Raw genomic sequence first — 24,453 nt, 5'->3', positions numbered from 1 at the left:
TTGATTCTACATTTGTGTACCTTGAAAACGTATATATATATTTTTTTTCCACTGAAAAAACCACAGGTTTCAGGGACGTTATGGTTATTTGGACATTTTACTTGTACGAAACCAGAGAAATTCAGCCATTATAGTTAGTTGAGCTAACTATAACTCGTGCCCCTGCAATGCACTCCTGATGACATCACATATTACATAACTCATGACATGGTCAGTGACATCACTGATGACATCACTCATGACATCTCAAATGTCATCACTGATGACATCATTAACTTATTATCTGATGCACCTCCTCACACCCTAATATACATATACCCACTCTAAAATACAGACTACCTTTCTTGAAACCATAAACACACCAATACCAGTTAGTACATACTCACTCACTGATTCATAGGTCTACACACATCCACACACTCACCCATACAGCCACTCATACACGCAGTCACTGACCAATACAGCCACTGATATATGCACTCATACACCTATACAGATACTCACACACCACCACTCACCCATAGTTACTCACACACCTAGTCAGTCACCCAAAGACTCAATCACAGTGCCATTTACTCACCAATACAGTTATACACACCACCTAACATTTTCGTACAGATACTAACACATACTTACTCTCTTATACAATCACTGACATAAGCATACACTCATCCATTCAGCCACTCTCACAATCACTCACTCTCACATATAGTCAGTTACATACTCCAACACTCACATATACTGCTTTTCACATATGTAGTTACTCACACATATACCACTGAGACATCCATTCACTCTCCAACACATCCATACGCACACTCACAGACCCATAGAACCTCTTGCAGACACACTCATGAACCCATACATCCACTGAATCACTCCCTCACACATCCATGCAGGGAGTTACAGCCCCCCCCAACCCACATAGACACTCAGGCACCCATACAGCTACTCAGTTAACCAATCATTAACCCATATAGACACTCATGTAGTTACTCACCAACCCATGCAGCCACTTACATACCAACTGACACTGATACAGACATTCACACAGATTAGTCATTCACCCATGCATTCACTAAGACACATTTAATCACTCATTTACATACAGTTAGTCATGCACTCACTAAATCATCCTTTCAGAAACTCTATATATAATATTCTTAAACTTTTTAGAAACACTGAGTCACTGGATGATGTCATCAGTGATGTCATTTGAGATGTCAACAGTGATGTCATCAGTGATGTCACTGACCATGTCATGAGTGATGTAATATGTGACGTCATCAGCAGTGCATTGCGGTGGCGTGAGTTAGAGTTAGCTCATCTAACCATAGCGGCCGAAATTCTATGTTTTTGTACGAGTGAAATGTTCAACTAAATATAATGTCCCTGAAACCTGTGGGTTTTTTCAGTGAATTTTTAAGGTTTTTTAAATGCTAATTTTTAACTATAATGTCCGTGAAACCTATGTGTTTTTCAGTGAATTTCTAAGGTTTTTTAAATGCTAATTTCCAACTACAACATCCCTGAAACCTATGTTTTTGTCAGTGAATTTCTAAGGTTTTTTAAAGGCTAATTACTAACTATAACGTCCCTGAAACCTATGTTTTTTCAGTGAATTTCAAAGGTTTTTTAAATGCTAATTACTAACTATAACGTAGTAGTCGCATTTGCAGAGTGGTGCAGAAAGGGAGCTGGGCCTCCGACCAGCGCTCAGGAATTCCACGTCATAGGAATTACAGGAGGTACCAGGAGGGCTTCTTGGCCCCCAATGCCCCTCAGGAGTAAAGTGGACTTCAACCCCAACACGTAGTGTGCCAGGAGGAGCGTTTGCAGAGTGGTGGAGAAAGGGGGGCCCTCCTATTATATCTAGTAAGCCCCACAAAGCAAGATTGCTGAGAGTGGTCCGAGGCCACGCCCCCTTTTTACACCACTCTGCAAACGAGCCTCCTGGCTCTCTGCTGCTCGGGGGATGAAGTCCATTTTAGTCCTGAGGTCCTCAGGACACATGTGGACCTCATCGCCCCACCAGCAGTGCGCCAAGAGATGCGTTTTGCAGAGTGGTGTAAAAAGGGGGCGTGGCCTCGGACCACCTCTCAGCAATCTCACTGTGTGGGGTTTACTGGAGGTACCTGGTAGGCTAGTTGGCGCCTAAGGACCCTTAAGATTCTAGGGGACTTAATCCCCCAACCCAGAACGCATCAGGAGGCGCGTTTGCAGAGTGGTGCAGGGAGGTGGCAGGGCCTCCAGCGAGATGCCGTTTTCCCCCTTTTTTTTCTAAGAAGGGGGGCTGTGCTTCATAATATTTTGTGGGCCCTGGGGACCTCATCCTCCAAGGCCTTTGACATATATATATTTTGTAAATGGGAAGGGGGCCTTTGACCCTTCAACCCGATCAAGATGTCTGTTATAAGTTGGCTGATTTTTTTCAAGAGAAGGAAAATAGTGCCTACTAGGAATTCTCCCACAATCAGAATAACAACAGCCCTGGACTTCCGCTTGGTCATTCCATGTCATCTCTGGGGGTGCATGATAATGAACCAGGTGTCCTGAATAGACTTAACAATTTTGCGTGCATCATTGAAGACAAAGTTAAGACAACTAAGTCAGGATTCTTGCTGGACCGCTTCCCACTATTCGTGCTACAGATGGTCTCTAGCACGATTTCTGAACACCTCACAAAACATCAGAATAATGCTATGTCTGCAGGTCAAGTTCCAGAAACCTGGAAAAAGGCGTCAATACATCCAATTGTTAAAAAACTTTCCTGTGATCTAGCTGACACCAAAAACTATAGACCAATTTCGTACTTGCTGTTGCCAGCCAAAATTCTTGAAACTACGATAAATGAAGAGCTAATGACATTCTTGGATACTAATAATCTTCTGGATCCATCTCAATATGACTTCAGACACCAGCATTCTACTGAATCTGCCTTAGTAGCTGCTATGGAGATTCAGATGTGGGTGGACAAGGGAGAGAGGGCAGTGCTCATTCTGCTTGACCTCTCTGCCGCATTTGATTTTGTGAACCATTCAGTGCTTATTGACCCGCTAGAGAGGGTCGGGATAGGGGGCGTAGGCCTCGCCATCCTCAGTTCCTTCCTTTCAAAAGGCAACATACTTTCATCTTTGGGAATTTCACATCAGACCCGTTTTCTCTTCCATGCAGGGTGCCCCGGGGTTCATCTTTATCTCCCACGCTTTTCAACATCTATGGCACCCCCTTGGTGAAGCTTATCTGCTCACACGTTTTTTCAGCCGTCTCATACTCCGTGACATGCAAATTGTCATATCAATTTCATCTGACATAGATGTTGTTGCCAACAATTTAAAAAACTGCCTGGTACACTTTGTAACCTGGATGCAGGAAAACTGTCTCAAACCAAACTCTGAGAAAAATTAGGTGATTCTCTTCAGCAACAACACCTCCTTCTGGAATACCTCATGGTGGCCATCTAATCTGGGCCCTCTACCATCCCCAGCTCAAAAAGTGAAAAATCTGGGGGTCACATTTAATGTACAGCTCTGATCTTTAGATCAAATCAATCAGATCACCTCATCGTGTTTTCATCTCCTTAGGACTTAAAAAAAGGGTTTTCCATTCATTCTTCAAGGAAGGTACTCAAGGCCTGACTGTACTCCCTGAAGATCACTTCCCTTCATCTATAGGCATAGCAGGGTTTCTATGGACAGTGGTTTACAGCGCCTTGATATCTTTGGGTAATTGTTGCGCTCCTCAATTTTCAAATCAATCAATCAAATCAAGATATGCAAAAAATTATCATGTTGGCTCTCGGCCTTCGAAAGATCAATTACTGCAATGCTTTATATAACGCCTGCAAGCGAAGCTTCAATCGCTACAAAACGTGGCAACTCACATGCTCCTACAAGTTCCCAAATTCAGTCCCATCTCAAAAAGCACTCGGAGCCTTCATTGGCTACCTGTCTGTGAGAGGATTACATTTAAAGCCCTGTGCATGGTCCATTGGATTCTGCACAAAACTGGCCCTCTCTACTTCGAGAAGATTTTCTCATGGTATGCCCCCACTCAAAATCTCAGATCAGGTGGGGCTAAACTAGTGATCTTCCCAAAAATAAACAGAATAAAGTGGGGAGGCAAAGGTTTCTCATTTTCAACGGCTGGGCTTTGTAATACCATGCCATTGTCTTTGAGATCGCAACCAATTCGGGCTATTTCCAGGACATCATTACAAACCTGGCTTTTCATTTCAGGCACTGCCTAGATCTTATTTCTTGCTCTACTATAGAACGCCAGTGTCAAGACACTCCGGCATTTGTGTACTCTAGAATACTTTTACTTACTTATAATTAAGGATATAGGCTAGGATGAGGCGTAAAAGCCAGAGCTGCTGACTTTGGACATGGAGAAACCAGGTTCAAGTCTTGGCATCGGCTAAACATCCTGTGATTCTGGGCAAATAACTTAATCTATCCATGTCTGCTAAATATGAATGTGTCCTTGTGTAATGAAACTGGCGCTCAATTAAAGTGCTCCAGTACCTTTGGGTCGGGTTCGCGATATAAAAAACTGCAAAAAAGAGGAAAAACTGCTGGACAGGCTGGGGTAGGGTTACTTGCAGGGATGAATCGAGTAAGGGAATCTCAGCAGGCTTAGGGGTACGAGCAGCCCTCAGGGTGTATCAGGTAATTTTTGTATAGGCACACAATGCGGAAGAGACTATGCTGAACGTCGAAGTTTGGAAATATTTAATGAGCTTCCACTCCAAACTGCTTTTAAAACACATTGATTTCCAAATGATAAATTTGGAAAATGTGCTGCAAAACTAATCAGTTGGCTTCAGTTTTTTAAAAGAATTTATTGAGGGAAAGAGCCTCCTATAAACTCCTGGAGAAGGTCAGACTTTCTCCCTATGTCCACTCTTGCAATATGCGACTGGTATTGATATTTCGCGGGTTTCGTTTTTACTCCTTGTCAAGCCCTGTCATTAAGGATTTTCTCCATAGGAAGACCCCAAAACAGCAATTTTGAACATGATAACCAAAACAGTTTAGAGCAGCAGGGTACACAGGTCAATGGGAGTTTCCCACGAATTAACCCCACCCATAACCAGCCTCCTTGTCAGCAGACAAGAAGAAACCACTCTGCTAACAAGGCCATCCACAGTCTACGACAGTGGTTCTTAAGCTTTTGACTTATGTAGACTCCCACTTAATCATTCTTGGAATCTGAGACCCCCCCACCCCGCCTCACTTAGTCATTGCTGGAAACCAGGGACCCCGGCGTGTGCAAATTCAATGATCTGAACAACAAAACAATACACAAATGTTGAAATGTTTTATTTAATTCACAAGCATAATTTAACAAAATCACCATTTTAATTTTAATGGGTAGGTTGGAACTTTTCAAAATTCAATTAAGGCAACCCATTGTTCATACTATGATGCTCTTGCATTGTCCCATAAATCAAACTGAGGATACCAACTTAATTTTTAGCCTCCGATTTCAAATTCCTTCACATTTACAGAATGATTTCAAATTTTACATTTTGCTTCTGTACTTACATACACTTTTTTATTCTCTTTATGTTCATTATTTTTTGAAGCAGTCACGGACCCCATGAGTAGGTTCCACGGACGATCCATGGTCACCGGACCATAGGTTAAGAGCCACTGGTCTATGAGACAGGTACAAATGCTACAGTCTTCTAGATGGAGCACACATCCTGCCGACTTGATTCATGTTGGCATTGGACTGTTCACAAGACTTCAGCTCCCCCTGATGACTCAACATCCTAGAGGGGATTCTCCACCAACAACCAGCACTTTGTTGTTTGTGACAAGGTTTTCCTAGTAATCCAAAATTGCAATTTACAAACCAGGACAAACGCCTAGAGCATACCTGGGGTGGTATTACTGAAGTGCCCGCTTTGCGCGCACCCGGGAACTTTGGTATTACAGAAGGGGCAGTAACACTTGTGCGTCTCTTTCTGTAATACCAATTGCAGCGGCGTACATGAAGTGCCAGCGCTATCATTAGAGGTTGTTCCCTCATTTGTATGGGTCGTGGCCCCATGCAAATGAGGGAATCCCTTTGCCTCTGCGCCCGTGCACATTACAGACACTGGTGCAGAGGCAAAGAAGCTGTCTTTAGGTGCACTGACAGGTCGCCACCTGAAGGCAGCCCTCTGGAGAGGGAAAAGGATCCGATGGACCCGCCAGACATTCCCTCGCAGGGGGGTGCAGTCACTTACTGCACCCACCTGCAAGGGGATCTCTAATCCTCTTTGAAAGTGAAGGCGGGATGCCACCTGCACTGTGACACATGGAGTGGCTTTAAAGCAGACGCTCTGTTTTTAACATGAATTCGCTGCCCCCAGGGCAGCGCCAGTTCACAGCTGCTCTTGGAGCAGCGAATTCATCACAAAACAGTGCATTTTTCTGATTGCGCCGGGCCTGCCTTTTAAAAGGTGCACCCGGCGCAGTCAAGAAAAATGTGCCATATGTATAATACGGCCCCTGGAGATTAGCTTATGAAGAACCTGCAAAACCAACATACAAAACAGCTATAAAAAATACCAGTGTGGCTTATTTGGACCGCTAAAATAAACGACCTAATGCAGAAACTCACTGGGGCCGATTCACAGAACTAACTTAAAACAAAATCCTAAACTTACTACTTTTGGTATTCACAGAAGTTAGGATTTTGACTTAAGTTTGTCTTAAAACAAACTTAAGACAGACTTAAGACAGACTTAAAACAAAATCCTAACTTAAGTCTGTCTTAAGACAAACTTAAGACAAAATCCTAACTTCTGTGAATACCAAAAGTAGTAAGTTTAGGATTTTGTCTTAAGTTAGTTCTGTGAATCGGGCCCAGTATGTCCACCAATTGTTCCTGAGCACTCTTTTCTATTGCCAACAATCATTTCCAACCCACAGCCCATTCTACTTCTATCCCCAACATAAGAGCAGTGCTCCAGACTTTCCTCCCCAAATAAACTTCTCTGAAGATCCAAAAGATACTGCCTCTAACTTTTCCCAGTCCGTGCAGATAGTTGCTAGCTGGGATGGATATGAATTGCTTCAAGCCAAATGGGGAGCTACTTTTCTTCTGTTGTCCCTTTGTTGCTGGTCTCAAGAACTAGGCCCCACTCCTGTTGACTCAGCTAAGAATCTCAGCTTTGTGGTAGATCACCAGCTCTGTTTAGCTACTAAAATTGGCCAGTTGACGGCTTCTTGTTTTGCCACACACAAAATGTTGAGAAAACGTCTTCCCCTTTTGAGAGAATCTTCTAGAAATATAGTCATCCATGTGTTTATCACCTCAAGGCTGGATTGTGGTAATTCTCTATATTTGGGCACCCCTTTGTAACTGATCTGCTGACTTCAAGTGGTGTAAAAGTCTGCCACGAGACTCCTACTAAACCTTCCTCCTGCTGCCCCCCGTCACCAGTAAGCTAAAAGATCTCCATCGGTAACCCATCAAAAAGACGATCATTTCTAAATCCTTGTGCTTAGTCCACAATGCTATCCAAAGAGAAGGACCACTTCAATACGCAATCCAAATCTGGTATTTACATCCCTCAATGACTTCTCGCTCCACTAGAAAAACTCTACTCTCCATTGCAATGATCAAACACAGTCATCTTTCAGTCCCTCCTTCTTGCTTTTTGCCTGTGAACACTGGAACTTTTTCCCTACCAACATCTGGACCTTATTGAGTCATTCACTATTCAGGAAACATTGTATAACTTGGCTATTGTAACCCCTCCAGTAGCCTGTTTCTCTGTTTGTTTTATCCCTAGTTCAGAATGCTCTTTTTGGGTCACAGCTAGACTTTAGATATTCTGCACATAGACACACTGGGTGCCAGCATGAGAGCACTAAGGGGCAGTTTTATGAAGGCCTTGCGCCGCCGGTGCGTCATTTTTACATGGGAAAAAGTGACGCACCGCCGGCGCAAGGCCTTCATAAATCTGCCCCTAACTCTTTAGCGATTGTGTGTCAGTTTTAGGGCTTATGAAACCAATATTTGTATTGGTAATGTTGACAGGGTGTGCCAGATCACCATATCATTTTCAGACATTAATTTTCAAGCTGTATATTGTTAGTCGTACTAACAAAATAACAGAGAACTGAAATTTTCGTGTCGCTCAAAAGGAGTAAACTATGTGCAATGATTGGAGCTGCAAGACCATCCTACCTCGCACAAATCGGGCTTGGAGGGAAATAAAATGGCAGCATTTGCCTGCCTTCCGTATGCATCAATACTAGTGTTCTGCAGCGATGACACAAGAAGCTATGCAGTAGTCCCCCTCCACACCATAGAAAAGTATTGGAGAAGATGGTATAAAGAGTGGTGTGGGTTTGGGTGGAGCAGACAAGAGGCTGACTGTTGGAGGGACACGGCAAAGCACCACTATCTGATTGCAGACCTCTTGGATTATCTGAGGTATGCAGGGATATCGCTCAACATACTATTCGCGAAGGAATTCTAAAAGGCATTCAGCCAATCCAGTAACCATGAGGCTGATATGTAGATATTTGGTAGGAACTAAATTAATCTAAGGTAGTGGGTAGGAATGAGTGGTGTAAGATGTTTGCAGTATTTCAAATATTCACTTTGATTACTGAGATTACCTTACTAAATACCATCATTCTGATTCATAATATTTCTGTACGAATATTGCATAATAAATACATTCTCATTGTAAAATATCGACAACTGTGTGTATCTACTGTTTCTAGGAGCCAGGGTGGAGATCCGTATTTATATTCAATACTTCCCTTGTAGATGAGTTAATCTGACAGGGTGGCCAACTCCTAACACTCCATATTTGAATGGCCATACCTCAGTGGTAAGGAGTGAGACACATGCATTCTAATTTTATACGATGAGTGACTGCTGCTTATTATTCATCAGGAGCTTAGGAGGTCTACCCAGATGTGCCTCCCCTGAGAAGTGGGGGTTCATGACAGCTCTGCTCTTGGAGACAGTCACTGGAAAAAAATACATAAACACGAACACTAGGTCCACCTTGTGGAAACCTGTGATGTTGGGGAATAATTTCAGTGCTCCGTCCATCATCTCCTTCTGTTTGCTTTGTTCGCCCTAAGTTGGCAGGGTATGCCAAGCAGTGGGTCCCTTGCTCACTTTGCCACTGGATTCAAGCTAGCCTGGCTGATGAGGGGTGTTACTCCGAAACCGGTCCCAGGATGCTTGTTCCCGGTTCAGGAAAGACCTGGCTTAGCAGTTCAGGCTGGACTGTTCCCATGGGGCACAGGGTCAAGACTGATTTGCATAAAGCTAGGTCTGAACTGAGGTGGCGAAGTAAGCCAAAGAATGATGATGGATTCAACACAGATCTGTGATTGGGGAGAGTGTCTGAAAAGTTTCAGCGCTCCGTCCATCATCTCCTTGTGTTTGCTTTGTTCACCCTAAGTTGGAAGGGTATGACCAGACGTGGGTCCCTTGCTCACTTTGCCACTGGATTCAAGATAGCCTGGCTGATGAGGGGTGTTACCCTGAAACCGGTCCCAGGATGCTTGTTTCTGGTTCAGGGAAGACCTGGCTAGGCAGTTTGGGCTAGTCTGTTCCCATGCGGCACAGGGTCAAGACTGATTTGCATATAGTTGGGTCTGAACTGAGGTGGTGAAGTGAGCTAAAGAACGATGATGGATTCAACCCAGATCTGTGACTAGGGGTGAGTGTCTGAAAAGTTTCAGTGCTCCGTCCATCATCTCCATGTGTTTGCTATGTTGGGGAATATATCACGCTAAATGTACTTAGAAAAATGTAAATGCTAATCTTTAGGCACAAAACCCTTCACAAATCTTTACATGGGGATACACACACCAATCACTCAGCCAAATCAAGGCAGCCAATAGCACCAAAAGGCCTTTGAAATGGCATACTGTATGATATGAAAGGACTGGCAAGTTTACTTTAACATCATTGATAAATGAACTCCATCACTCTCTATTCTTTCTCATCCGCAGGGATTTCCAGTCACTGCCTTCATACACAGCTGTTCCAGGCCATCCACAAAGAACCACGCACTCACCTTCTCAATCTCCCATTAATTTTCTATTAAGAAATCCATTGATCTTTGGCTCCATGCTCATTCCTATCCCCATCACTTATTCTACCAGAACAGCTTGCCACTTAATTCACCAAGACCCCGTCTTCTGCCTTTATCCTCTTTTTTGGACACACCCTCTTGTCATTAATAACATAATATGTGTATTTTTTAAGAACACATTCACCCACAGGCATGTTGGCGCTGTATAACAGATGCTTATTGTTACCTAACTCAACTACACTCACTTTATCAACCTCAGAAGGATGAAAGGCTGAGTGGACCCGCCGGGATTTGAACCTGTGAGCATGAGGTCAAACAGAGACCCCTATACTTGACAAATTAGTCCACTAAGCCACCAGACCCAGCTTAATCACTAACTTTCTTGACAAGTTTACCCATCACTCACCAAGCCCTGAATTCTTTTAATACCACTTGACACTTAAACAACACAAACCCCTTAAATAACAACCGTGTTTCACAGCTCCCTCAAATGACTCCCACCTTACAGTCTTGTTTGATAATTGCTCTGCTTTTCATGTTACTCACCCCTCTAAAGTCAAGTCAAGTCAAGTCAAAATAAGCTTTATTCAAAATCACATAGTGAATCATAAAAGCTAAAAAAAAGAACAATGTCTGATTAAAAAAGAATGAAAGATAAAAAACATGTAGATAAAAACAGACAAAAGCATCCTTCTGCTATCAATAACATTACTACAGCAGCTTCCTATACCTAATAGCCAATAAAAATCGTGACAATACAGCACATATATAGACTCGGGAGGGATTGCAGGTGGATAAAAGCTGGTCGGCATTGTACAAAACTAAGCAGTTTTAACAGAGGCTTAATAAAACAATTCCTCAGATCTGAATAATATTTACAGAAAAAGAGAATATGTATGGTACTCTGCATTGATTATTTGTCACATGGGCACTTCACTGGTTCGTGCAACCAATTATTAGTAGTGGGAAAACTTGTTAAATGGTGGAAAATATCCAACCGAAACCGTGTCAAAACAAATCTATGGTGCAAATTGTATACATTAGCTAAATATGATTGCATTTCATAGCAGGTCAGAATCAGTTGATTCTTCAAAATAGAAGGTTTAATAAACTCAGAGGATAACCTCAATTCCTCGAGTAAAGAGTTACATTTCAGTTTTAGAGCTTTCTTTGAGATACCCTTCAAAAACTCTGGGTGGTCAAAATACTCAGGATGGCCGATATCGGCCAGAAGGTCTTGAACAAATTTGAGCCAGGGAATTTTAAATGCAGATGCAGAACTGAGGAAATCCTTTACAATGGAGTGATTAAGCTCTGTGTATTCAAATGCCCAGATCTTATGCCAGAGCAGAGCTTGCTTGGTCTTAAACAAGTCTGCTAAATAGAGTACTCCTAATTCAGAATGAAAGACACAGGTTGAAGAACTTTTTGGGAGAGCAAGAAGATTACTTAAGTATGCATTTTCTGTCATCTGGAGTAAGTCCACATTCACAAAACCCCATAGCTCTGACCCATACAAGGCCATCGGCCTACATTTGGCCTTATAGATCGTCATAATTTCTCTTGGGAGTTCAATACTCAACTTCCTCAAGAAGTTAACTAAAGCCTCACTGCTTTTAACAAATTGAAGCCGCCTGGATTTGACCGCACTATTCCAATTCCATTCTTTATTGAATAGAATACCTAAATAAGAGAATGTGTTTGTAAACATGATCTTGGTAATCTCAATAAAGATGTCATGACAATTTGTAACTCTTTTCCCAAGTTTCATAACAAATGTTTTACAAATATAAATTTTCAAACCATGATTCAGCATAAACTGGGCAAATTCATTAAGTAGTCTGTGTAGGCACAAAGGAGTGCGGGCTATTAGTACAGCGTCATCAGCATAAAGAAGTGCCGGAATAGGTTGATGCCCAACTTGAGGGAGGTCAATACATTTACTTGCATGTATTCTCCCTAAACTAATAATGTATAAGTTAAACAAAAAAGGGGCAAGTACACATCCTTGCCGGACTCCTCTTTCAATCCTAAAGGGCTGGGTACATTCGCCTTTTAAACCGTTACGTACGCTTACCGTGCCTAATGCGTACAAGTGTCTTAGGAAATTCACAATTGTATAGCCTACGCCCACAGTAAGCATTATTGACCAAAATTTGTCATGCTCAAGATAGTCAAAAGTAGAGGATAAATCTACAAAGCTAAAAACAAGTTGTCTCCTTTAGTATGCACATATTTCCTTTTTAATAAATTCAGGTTAATAGCCTGCTCGATTGTCCCTATGCTTGGGCGAAATCCATACTGGAAATCGGAGATAAAACTATTGTATTCAGTCCAGTCCTGCAGTCTGCCTAAAAGAATACGACCAGCCACCTTGACTAAAGAGTCCAACAGGGAGATAGGTCTATATTGCGCTGGACTATTATGATCTCTCTTCTTGTATATGGGAACTATGAGTGACTCTGATCAAGTACTAAAAAATCCTCCATTCCGGCAGGCTCTGAAAAGTATTGTTAAAAGGGGCCCCCAAAGTCGATGTTAGATTTAAACAAGTCGATTGGTATACCATCAAGGCCTGGTGCTTTGCCTCCCTTGCTCGCCTTCAGAGCCTAAATACCCTAGTCTAGGGTGAAGTTAGGGTAAATCTGGTCAGAAAGGAGAGGAGTTATTGCAGAATCGCTCATGGATACCAACGTAGGGAGAGCAGTAGCACTAGCCTACTGCTTTAAATAGAGATTAGAAAAATAGATTAGCCATTCAGCCTCTGTGATGCAATCTTGATATGGGGGCTGTCTGCAGATTTTAGAAACGGGGAGTTGATAATGCTCCGAAAGGTCGTATTATCGTTCTTCAGGCTTGCCTCAATAAGGTTTTTCCAAGCTTCCTCCTTTAAACTTCTTTTACGAAGTTTTGTGGCAAGTTTGCATGCATGTCTACACTCCCGAACTTCCTGGATAGACATGGGTTGTTTACCTAGGGCTACTTTTAAACTCCTATGGGCCTGTGTGCAGGTAGAGTCAAACCAACCACAGTTCCCTGAACCAGTATTGTTCCAAATTGCAGTAAGCTCTGCTTTAATTCCATTTTTAATTTGTTCAAAGGCGTCAATGACTTTATGTGCCTCGGCAGACTAATTCAAACAGGTATCAAAGGCCACACTGATTTAAAATTAAATTTTCTAGAAATTTAGTTGGATTTATCATAGACCATCTCAAAGAGTACCCGTGGAGGCGGGAGATTTCAATGTTCTCCACAGTTGATACACATTGATTAACACCCTGTTGATAGATAAGACTAATATTCAAAGCAGCACTCTGTGGGAAGTGATCACTAATTACAATGTCATGCATAGTGATATTTAAGGCCAACGCTGAATAGCACGGAGAGAACAGCAAATAATCCATGACACTGTTCTCCCCTCTCCCGTTAAAAGTGCTCTTAACTTCGACATGGGGAATAGTTAGTTCATTGCAAAAACTTAGATTGTATTTAAAAAGTAAATCATTTAACAGATCCCCATAACCTGAATGTACAAAATGAGTGATGTCACCTCTACCTGGAGCATAAGTCACCTTTATCTGGAGCATCCAACCCTCAAACCTTGTTAGATGGCTGAGGCCATAATCGGAAATTAAAATGTCCACCCCAAAAAATGATCAAATCCCTGCAGTCATTTAAAAATAATAACTCAAGGTCGGTATCTAATTGATGGAGGGTGGAAGTGATATCCCTCATGCAGGCATTATTATAAAAATGTAATATCGCCAAAGTAGTAGACGATGTAATCTGAATGGAAATAATGTGACGATATACCTTGGCCGAAATCACTACAATATTAAAGGGGCCAACATATTCGAAATATAAATACATAAACCACCTTTGGGCCTCCCACAAGTCGAAGAAATTGCAGTAGAGTGAAATGTTTTAAGACCATTAAGATGTATAGGAACAACAGACCATGTTTCTTGTAAACATAGGATATGAAACCTAGATACAAAGTTTAACCACTCATGCATATTGCACTTGTTATGTAACCCTGCAACATTCCAAAATGAAACAGTGTTGGCTGAAAGAGGGAGATTTGCCTGGGATTGATCCTCCGGAATGGCTGTAGAATCCCTATAGGAACCAGAGTCTGAGGATAGGGAATCACATTCAACCAATATATTTCGGGCGGGTACCAGGACTATGCACAAGAGAGGTATGATTTCCAGCACATAAACCCTCGCTGGACTGAACTCACCCCGCTCGTTATGACCATGTTGCTTCCAAATCCTCCAGCTTCTACACCAAATTTGATGGACTCAATGGTGACGTCTCCAGCCACTTGAAGGAACTCCACACGCTCAAGCGGAATCCTGTGCCTAAATTCATAGAATGACCCGCCGTCCGCGTTCACCTATCAGAAGAGAGATGGCACACCTTTAGTTGACATAAGTGATAGAGGTTCAAAATGTTGCAGAATTTCTATATAATTTCTATACAATACTATGGCATAGGCTGTTTTGCTATGCAAGGGCTTAATCAGAACACACCATCCCCTGATTGTGATTTAAGAGCATTGATTGATGGACATTCCCATTTTGGGAGATATCTTAAATTTGTTTGAGACAACCCCAGAAATAAAACGCAGACGGTGCTGTTACTTCATTTGTTCTGAAGTAGACGATTGCCGCATGCTTCTATTGGGACTCATTCAAACAACTGCACACTCTTGTCGGGAGAAGCATAATTAAAACTGAAGACAGGGCTTATAGTATGCATAGGCCAAGTTACAGATTGTAGTCCCTGCTCCTCAAAACAGATCCATACTGGATGCTTTCATCAGCACTCTGGAACCTCCACTGCATCTTTGGAAATATCTTATAGTTGCTTGGGAAAGTTTTCCGAGAGGGGTTGCTACCTGAAAATGTGTGTGCTAGATCAATTAAGGTTGCTGGGGGAAGGGAAGACTTTGCCAGCAGAGCAAGCTGGGATCATCACTGCTGATGTGAACAGTAAGACCCAATCAGAGGAAAGTAGAAGACTACAGTTTCATGCCTTGCTACTGGTTTGACAGAACAATGCCATCTTAAGACTAAAGGCACCAGTACAAGAATGCACAAAAAGAAAGTTAGTGTGTATGAGCGAAGGAGTGAGTAATTTAAAGGGCTGAAAGCATTCCTCTGTAGTATCAGAGTTAGGGTGAGCTAGTAGGACAGACAACTCATCGTATTCCTAAATATTATTTTCTATGTGCACTCATAATGTATGGTGAGAAAAGGTGGTGTCTCTTTACAGCTGTGCACGTAGCTGGACAGTATGGCATAGTCCTATAAAAAGGTTCTTAGTGATGGAGGTGGTGAAGGTTGTTGGAGGGAAGAACGTAATGTTCAGTATAAATAAACATGACTTGTACAATGTGCTTTAGTCTGGAGCAGAAGTGACCACATATTGTTATTAAAGACTTTTGTGACCTCCAGTGGCCACTGCCAATGGCTTTGCTTCCCTTAATGTATTGAAACTGGCAATCGAGTATCCTGTCCACCGAACTCATGGTCCACCTGCTTAATTTTGAGACAGGCGAATGTTCTCTATTGGCACAAACGTTTCTCTGACACCTGATGGGGTGAGGGCCATTGGAAGTGAGCCATCTGACCATGCACTCTTTTTAGAGTGGGTGGAAGATGTTTTTTTCTTACTGTCCTTCAGGAATATTCAGGCAGAGAAAGACATTTAAAAAATAAATTACCTCCTCACCATGGGAGAAAACTCCTTTGATGTTGGGGCCATTAGATTTTGCTTCCCCTAAAACAAACTCCTGTTTTGGGAGTTTGTTTTTGGAAAAGTAAACACTTTCACATAGGAGGATTAACACTTAGAATGTGTCCTCTACCTGGTAGGAGTCCTGCTTGACGATGAAGACCACCTCAAAGTGCTCCCCCTTTTTGAATGGCATCTCATGCTTCTTCTCTTCGCTGCACCATGAGCCTCCCTGTAAGCTGTTGAAAACCACTTTTTCGAACCAGCCGAAGCGAGGGTTGAAGTGCAGAGCAATGTCGGAATCATCAGACTGTCCACACTGGAAATTTATGTGAAAACTGCAAGAATCAGGAAGGAAGATCAACCAGGGTGCACCTTTAACATCGATCATTTAGGTAAGTATTTTCATATACAATTTGCATAAAAACATCAATTATTAAATTTGCTATTTCACAAATTTGTATTGTGGGGATCCAACCTAATTTCAACACTAGCCTGTACGCCCTGATAATTATTGTACCACGTCTCTCAGAAACGAACCAGTGCTGATACTATTCCCAAAGGAGCAATCTCATGAGAGTAGGAACTGCTCAAATCTACTGCAACTGTCTACTGGGTAGCACAAGTAGTTACTGTTTTAACAGACAACTCTTTACCATCACTGCTCCTTTTAGCACAGCTGGATCACTCCTTTCGTGAACATGTGCCTTAGCGGCTCATGATTGAATCTTGCTCTTTTACGCCAGCTGCACATCAGATTTGCACATAGGTATGTGCATGGAGAGAAGTACAGTTGTAGTTGTGGACAAAGGCCATCTTGGATGTCAGGGAATTTGCCATTAGGTTTGGGTTCTCACCTTCTAAAAGGATGCCCGGTGGACAGTGGATGGAAGTGTGAAATTGCCATAATCGTATCTTCAACGAATGATCATCAAGTCAGACCATGCTGCAGTTCTGAGCCACAGTGTACCAACATCAAACACCCATTCATAAAGCCTATCCCCTTACAGTTTGCACCTATATAGACTACACTAACGCGGAACACACTCATTCAGCTGCCACCCACACATGCTAAACCTAGTCAGGCACTGCGCATATTCAGAGTACGCGCATGCAGCTTACACCCAACCTACAACGAATACTTATTAACTTGTTCCCAGACAGACTACCCGTTACTGACAACATGCATACCTGCTATAATAAACAAAGGTTTACATGCATACAAAACATACACCTGCAGGTTACAAACATGTAAACTACACATGCATAAATTGTACTCACAGAGACTACATGCATATTACAAACAAAGATGCTACTCCAATTCATACTACATGCAGATATTTTAAACCATTTGCTCCCATACATACTGAATGCAAATGGACCAAACCCATTAGGAACACAATCATGCAAACTATAACCATACTGACAACACCAGCACAACCTATACTTGTAGGCTGTGTCCACACAACACATTATGCAATGTCCAGCCATAATTAGCACACCCTTACTGACTTCTCTCATATAAACTTAGATTCAGTCCTGGGGTCTAAGCTGAAACCAGATTAGCAAAAACGTTTTAGTTACTGTGGTGAATTTTCCTGAATATAAAGCTGTTTTAAAAGTTCACACTATGAAACTTTTCAAGGTGATTCTGACAATGTTATCCAATGGGAGGAAATTCAGGTTACAGGTAAAGTACGATCGCGTTACTTTTGTAACCCAGCACTAGTCTCCTAGGGCCAGCACTGGGGGCTTAACTCAAAACAGGTAGGTAATTGCGTTTCAGTATTTCGTACGATTTTTAAAGAATATTTGCAGTTTTCAAAAGTAGACACTTTGAAGAAATTTCCTAGAAAAGCAGACAATGGGTCCCTATGGAGAAAATACAGGTTACTAGTAAACCCGCTAGAGATTACTTTTGCGGTTCAGTGCTGGGCTGAAAGGTACAGTACTGACTTCTCTCCTGATCAAAGGTGAGTATTTTCGAGTTTGGACTTTGGCTGATTTTATAGGAATATTTTCAGGTTTCAAAATTTCACACTTAGATAATTTTCGAGTCAAAATGTGTCAATGTTATCCAATGGCAGGTAAGTGAATTACCGGTTTCCAGCTGAGTACTTGGTTGGTGAAGTTAGGGTTCTGGTGTAGACTCAGGGGTCCCCCAGGGTCAGGTGAGTACAGTTAGTTCAGTCCCAGCGGCACAGGGGGGCCGGGTGCAGAGGTAGGTAGGCCCATTGTTATCCAATGAGGGAAGGGGGGCCTTCGGTTGGTGGCGGCTGGCTAGCAGGCCACGCGGTTCTGGGAGCTGGGCTCCTGGTCACTTGCTCAGGGCAAGGGGGGAAGTAAGATAGGACAGAGAGGTCACATCCAGCGGCACTAGGGCGGCTGGGTGCGGGGTGCTTTTGAGCCGTCGGGCGCTCAACGTTATGCAATGAGGATCTTGAAAAAGGAACAAAGGCTGAAGGCTCGGGGACGGTGACTCTCCAGGGGCGACCAGCACTTCGAGGGGTAAGTTGGGATCTTGGAGCACAGGTAGGTACCCCAAAGGGAGGCACAGGGGGCCGTGGGGCGCCGGGTGCAGGGGTGTCTTTGGGGGTCGGAAAAGCTTACCCTCGGCTTGTCGCGGTTGGGGTGCCCCCTGGTTCTGAGTCTGCAGGCGTCGTCTGGTTCGTCGAGGAGAGTCTTTGGGCACTGGACTTCGGGTCCCAGTCGCCAGGGGGACGTCTTCGTGGTCTTGGTTCGGGTTGGACCGGCCCGGGCTCGGCTGGTGCAGAGTGGGCTGGTCCGGAGCTTCCTGGTGGGCACCAGGTGGGTTGTTGCAGCAGAGCCTCTGCTGATGGGAGTCCCAATCCTCGAGAGGGTCACGGAAGGCAGGTCCTCTGGGTGTCCCAAGGTTGCTGTCCGTGGAGGTCGCCAGGATTAGGCAGGAGCAGGTTCCAGGATCAACAGGCCGGTAGGGCTGAGGCCAAGTCAGTTGTTGTTGTCCTGTTGTTAGCAGCTGCGCGGCGGGTCTTCTTCTACATCTTCGTTCTCCTTTTGGTATCGGGATCTGAGGAAGGAAGGTTCAGGGAGCCCCTAAATACTAAATTTAGGGGCGTTACAGGTAGGCCAAGGGCAGGGACCAATGGGTCCCTGTCCTGGGGTGAGGACACCCTCCTCTCCTGTGGGAGGGGGTCAGGAGCCTAGCTGGGATTGGGCAGGGCTCCCCATATACAAGATGGCTGGAGCCCGGCGTCGTGCTTCACCTCGCCTCCTCTACCTGAGGGGTGGGGTTGGCAAAGGTTGGCACATCCTCCTTCCTGACGTAGTTTTTCCCGCCAGTCTTCCCGCCAGACTGGGGGTAGAACGGGTGGGGGGCCAGTTGCTGGGGACAGCAAATGGTCTGGAAAAGCTCTCAGAGGCGGTATGCCTTTGAAGTTTCCCCCTGTCCATCCTGGGGGAGGAGACATATCACCTTGCCCAGGATGTGCATTGTTGCAGGCCCAGGAGAGCGGGGGGCTCTCCACCCAGGTGTCAAGCAACATGTCTGCTGTGTGGCAGCCACTGCAGCCACTCAGTCCAGACGTGGATTGTAGGTTTGGGGTCTGGAGGGCATCTCTAAGATGCCCTCTCGTGCATTTTACATTAAATCCCACACTGGCATCAGTGCGGGTGTAATGTGCTGAGAAGTTTGGTACCAAACTTGTCAGTCTTCAGTGTAGCCGTTATGGTGCTGTGGAGTTCGTAATAACGACCTCCCATCACCATATACCCTTAAATGGCATCACTGCACTTACAGTGCCCAGAAATGGCGCTGGCATAGGGCACCCAGCTAGAGGGGTGACTGAAGTATGCCAGAGCAGTGGGTTCTGTGGGCATGGCACACAGGGATGTGTGCCATGTCGACTATTGTTTTAGTTCTGTACTTAGGCACTCAGCCTGCAAAGGCAGTGTGTGGGTGCCAGGGTACAGGGCCCCTGAGGGTGGCACAATAAGTGCTGCAGCCCTCAGGGGTCTCCTCTGGTCACCATGCCCTGGGAACCTAGGGTACCATTTACTAGGGACTGACAGGGGGCGGTGTCAAAAGCCTTTTGGCAACTAACAGTCCAGTTCACTTTCTTGGGCATTTTATTGGAGGTAAGTTCTGTGAGGGGAGTCACAATAGACCCATATCCTTTCACAAACTTCCTGTAATATCCTTTCAAGCCAAGGAATGCCCTGACTTGAGTCTGGGTGGTTGGAGCTGCCCAATCCAGGATGCTCTGGGTCTTGGTCGGTAAGGGTTGGACCTGGCCTCCACCAACAAGGTGGCCCAGGTACACCACAGTGCCCTGCCCTATCTAGCATTTGGATGCCTTGATAGTCAGCCCTGCAGATTGAAGGGCTTGTAGAACCTTCCCAAGGTGGATCAGGTGATCCTGTCAGGTGGAGCTAAAGACAGCAATATCATCAAGATAGGCTGGACTGAAGGATTCCAACCCAGTCAGGACTTGGTTCACCAACCTCTGGAAGGTGGCAGGGGCATTCTTTAACCCAAAAGACATCGCAGTAAACTGAAAGTGCCCATCAGGGGTGGAGAATGCTGTTTTCTCTTTGGCTCCTGGCACCATGCCAATTTGCCAGTACCCTGCAGTCAAGTCAAAGGTGCTTAGGAATTTGGCTGCCCCTAGTTTGTCTATCAACTAATCTGCTCTTGGAATGGGTTGAGCATCTGTCTTGGTGACAGAGTTGAGCCCTCTATAGTCCACACAAAACCTCATCTCTCTCTTTCCACCCTGTTGATGAGGTTTGGGGACTAGAACCACTGGGCTAGCCCAGGGGCTCTCAGAGGGTTCAATCACCCCTAGCTCCAGCATCTTGCTGACTTCAGCTTTGATGCTTTCCTTGACTTGGTCTGATTGTCGATAGATTTTGTTTTTGACAGGGTTACTGTTACCAGTGTCCACATCATGGGTACACCAGCTGGTCAGACCAGGGGTCAAGGAAAAGATGCTAGCAAACTGCTGCAAGACTTGCTTGCAGTCAGCCTGCTGTTGGGGAGTGCGGGTGTCTGAAAAGACTACTCCATCCACTGACCCATCTTTTGGGCTGGCAGAGAGGAGATCACGGAGAGGTTCAGTCCCTGCTTCCTGTTCCTCATCAGTCACCATCAGCATGGTGAGGACAGCCCTGTCCTGGTAGAGTTTGAGGCGGTTCACATGGATAACCCTTTTGGGGGTTCTGCTGGTGCCCAGGTCCAGTAAGTGACCTCACTCTTTTTCTCCAGGATAGGGTAAGGGCCACTCCATCTGTCTTGGAGAGCCCTTGGTGCCACTGGCTCCAAAATCCACACCTGTTGCCCAGGTTGAAACTCAACCATGGCAGCTTTTTGGTCATACCAGTGCTTCTGTAGCTCCTGGCTGGCCTCAAGATTTTTGGATGCTTTATCCATGTACTCAGCCATTCTGGACCTTAGGCCAAGCACATAGTCCACAATGTCCTGTTTGAGGTCTTGGAGAGGACTCTCCCAACCCTCCTTTACAAGACAAAGTGGTTCCCTTACAGGATGACCAAACAGAAGTTCAAAGGGTGAAAACCCCACTCCCTTCTGTGGCACTTCCCTATAAGCGAAAAGCAGGCATGGCGACAGGATATCCCATCTCCTTTTGAGTGTTTGAGGGAGCCCCATGATCATACCTTTCAGTGTCTTGTTGAATCGTTCTACAAGACCATTGGTTTGTGGGTGGTATGGGGTAGTGAACTTGTACTGCACCCCACACTCCTTCCACATGTGTTTCAGGTAAGCAGACATGAAGTTGGTACCTCTGTTTTAAACCATCTCCTTAGGAAACCCTACCCGGGTGAAGACACCTAGGACGGCCTTGGCTACTGTAGGAGCTGTAGTGACCCTAAGGGGAATTGCTTCAGGGTACCTAGTAGCATGATCCACTACTACTAGAATGAATTTGTTCCCTGAGGCTGTGGGAGGTTCAAGTGGACCCACAATGTCCACACCTACCCTTTCAAAGGGTACCCCCACCACTGATAGTGGTATCAGGGGGGCCTTTGGCTTGCCACCTGTCTTGCCACTGGCCTGACAGGTAACACAGGAGCTCACAAACTCCTTCACTTTTTGGTTCATCTGGGGCCAGTAAAAGTGGCTAACCAACCTTTCCCAAGTTTTGGTTTGCCCCAGGTGTCCAGCTAGGGGGATGTCATGAGCTAAAGTTAGGAGGAACTCCCTGTACTTCTGAGGCACTACCACTCTCCTGGTAGCTCCAGGATTGTGGATTCTTGCCTCAGCATACAGTAGTCCCTCTTCCCAATAGGCTCTATGGGTACCACTGACATCTCCCTTGGCTTCTGCAGCTGCTTGCTGCCTCAGGCTTTCAAGAGTGGGGCAGTCTCGCTGACCCTGGCACAGCTCTTCCCTAGTGGGTCCCCCTGGGCCCAGGAGTCCAGCCTGGTAAGGCTCAAGCTCCATAGGCTCAGTTCCCTCCAGGGTTTCCAAGTACTCTCCTTGGGGAGAGGGATCCTGAGAGGCTGGCTGTGTAGAAGCTGGTTCCCCAGTCTCCTTGCTTTTTGTCTTGGTTGGTTGGGCCATACTTTCAGGCTGCAACCTCACTTGTTCACCCTTCTTTTTGCTCTGTGCTCTGGTTTGGACACACACCGGTCTAGGGATACCCAGCATGGCTGCATGGGTTACTTGCTCAACTTCAGCCCAGGCTGAGGTCTCCAGGTCATTTCCAAGCAGACAGTCCGCTGGAAATTGTGGTGAGACCACTACCAGTTTCAGGCCAGTAACCTCCCCCATCCTAATGTTACCATAGCTAGGGGGCGTTGGGTGGTAATGCTGTCAGCATTGGTGACTGGGTAAGTTTTCCCAATCAGGTATTGCTCTGGGGAAACCAGCTTTTCCCTTACCATAGTGATGCTGGCACCTGTATCCCTCAGGGCTTCTACTCTAGTTCCATTGATGGAGGGGTATTGCATATATTTGTTACAGTTGGTTGGCAACCCAGCCACACTGGCAACCTCCATATTCCCCAAGCAGACTAGACTAGCCTGAGTGTATTCCCAGATTTGCTCTGGGCACTCCTCTGATCCTATCTGTCGATTTACTGTCCCTGGAGTAGCTGGAATGGGTGCCTTAGGGGCTTTCTTGTAGGGGCAGTTTTTGTCTACAGTTAAATATCCCAACTTCTTACAGTTGTTACAATAGGCCTTGTTAGGATCAAAGTTTCTTCCCCTATAGGGCTGAGGCACATAGGGAGTAGATTGGGACCCACCCACCTGAACAGGTTTTTGGGGCCCTTTGGAAGACTCAGACTTTTTATCTTGGGGATTCTCACCACCTTTCCCCTGGGGGGTTTTGTGACCACCTTCTTTTGGTCACCCCCAGTGGCTGTCCTTGTCACCCTAGTCTTGACCCAGTGGTCTGCCTTCTTTCCCAATTCTTGGGGAGAAATTAGACCTAGGTCTACCAAATGCTGATGTAACTTTTCATTTGTGCAATTACTCAAAATGTGTTCCTTCATAAACAAATTATACAGTCCAGTAAAGTCATGCACATTGTGTCCAGTTAACCAACCATCCAGTGTCTTTATTGAGTAGTCTACAAAATCTATCCAGGATTGGGTCTGGGTTTTGTGAGCCCCAAGACCGGCTGGACAACAACGCACACAACTGCAAGGAACTCTTCAACATCGTGAAAGAGCTCTCCAACCCCAACGCCGGAAACAATGACATCACCCCGTCGCAAGACCTCTGCAACTCCCTCGCGTCCTACTTCCACAACAAGATCGCGGACATACACAACAGCTTCAGCAACCAACCAACGCAAGCCACAACCGCAACAACGCCACCCACCACCACCCTCCGCACCTGGACTCCGATCAGCACCGAAGACACCATCCGCACAATGAACTCCGTCCACTCCGGATCTCCGACTGACCCCTGCCCTCACCACGTCTTCAACAAGGCCGACGCTGTCATCGCACCCCACCTGCGGGACATCATCAACACCTCCTTCGACACCGCCACCTTCCCTGAGAGCTGGAAGCACGCCGAACTCAGCGCTCTTCTCAAGAAACCCACAGCAGACCCCACCGACCTCAAGAACTACCGTCCCATCTCGCTCCTCCCGTTCCCGGCCAAAGTCATCGAGAAGACCGTCAACAAACAGCTGGCCGCCTTCCTCGAGACGAATGGATCCCTCGACCCCTCACAGTCCGGCTTCCGAGCGAACCACAGCACCGAGACCGCCCTCATCGCCGCCACCGATGACATACGAACTCTGATGGACAACGGAGAAACAGCGGCCCTCATCCTCCTGGACCTCTCCGCGGCTTTCGACACTGTCTGCCACCGCACCCTAGTACAGCGCCTCGGCAACATCGGAATCCAGGACAAGGCACTGGAATGGATCACCTCCTTCCTCGACGGAAGAACACAGACAGTCCGCCTACCACCGTACAAGTCAGAGGCCACCAAAGTCATCTGCGGCGTCCCCCAAGGTTCCTCACTGAGCCCCACCCTCTTCAACGTCTACATGAGCCCCCTCGCGGCCATCACACGCCAACACAACCTCAACATAATCTCCTACGCCGACGACACCCAGCTGATCCTCTCCCTGACCAACGACCCCGCCACCGCCAGAGCCAACCTGCACGAAGGGATGAGAG

General features: G+C 45.3%; 1 protein-coding gene across 5 annotated transcripts in view; it reads right to left on the bottom strand.

Annotated features, from left to right (window-relative positions):
• LOC144782056 (galectin-4-like) overlaps positions 1–24,453 on the bottom strand; it is a 141,243-nt gene that overhangs the window by 61,063 nt on the left and 55,727 nt on the right. For all 5 annotated transcript variants that reach the window (XM_078661195.1, XM_078661199.1, XM_078661197.1 and 2 more), the window contains exons 3-4: positions 15,945–16,149; positions 14,313–14,468 (exon numbers count right to left, since the gene is read on the bottom strand). In XM_078661195.1, coding sequence (XP_078517321.1) covers positions 14,313–14,468; positions 15,945–16,149 — 361 coding nt within the window. The remainder of the gene's footprint in view (positions 1–14,312; positions 14,469–15,944; positions 16,150–24,453) is intronic.

The sequence above is a fragment of the Lissotriton helveticus genome, chromosome 9, assembly GCF_964261635.1.
Source record: "Lissotriton helveticus chromosome 9, aLisHel1.1, whole genome shotgun sequence".
NCBI lineage: Eukaryota > Metazoa > Chordata > Amphibia > Caudata > Salamandridae > Lissotriton > Lissotriton helveticus.
This window is presented reverse-complemented; position numbering and strand designations above follow the sequence as displayed.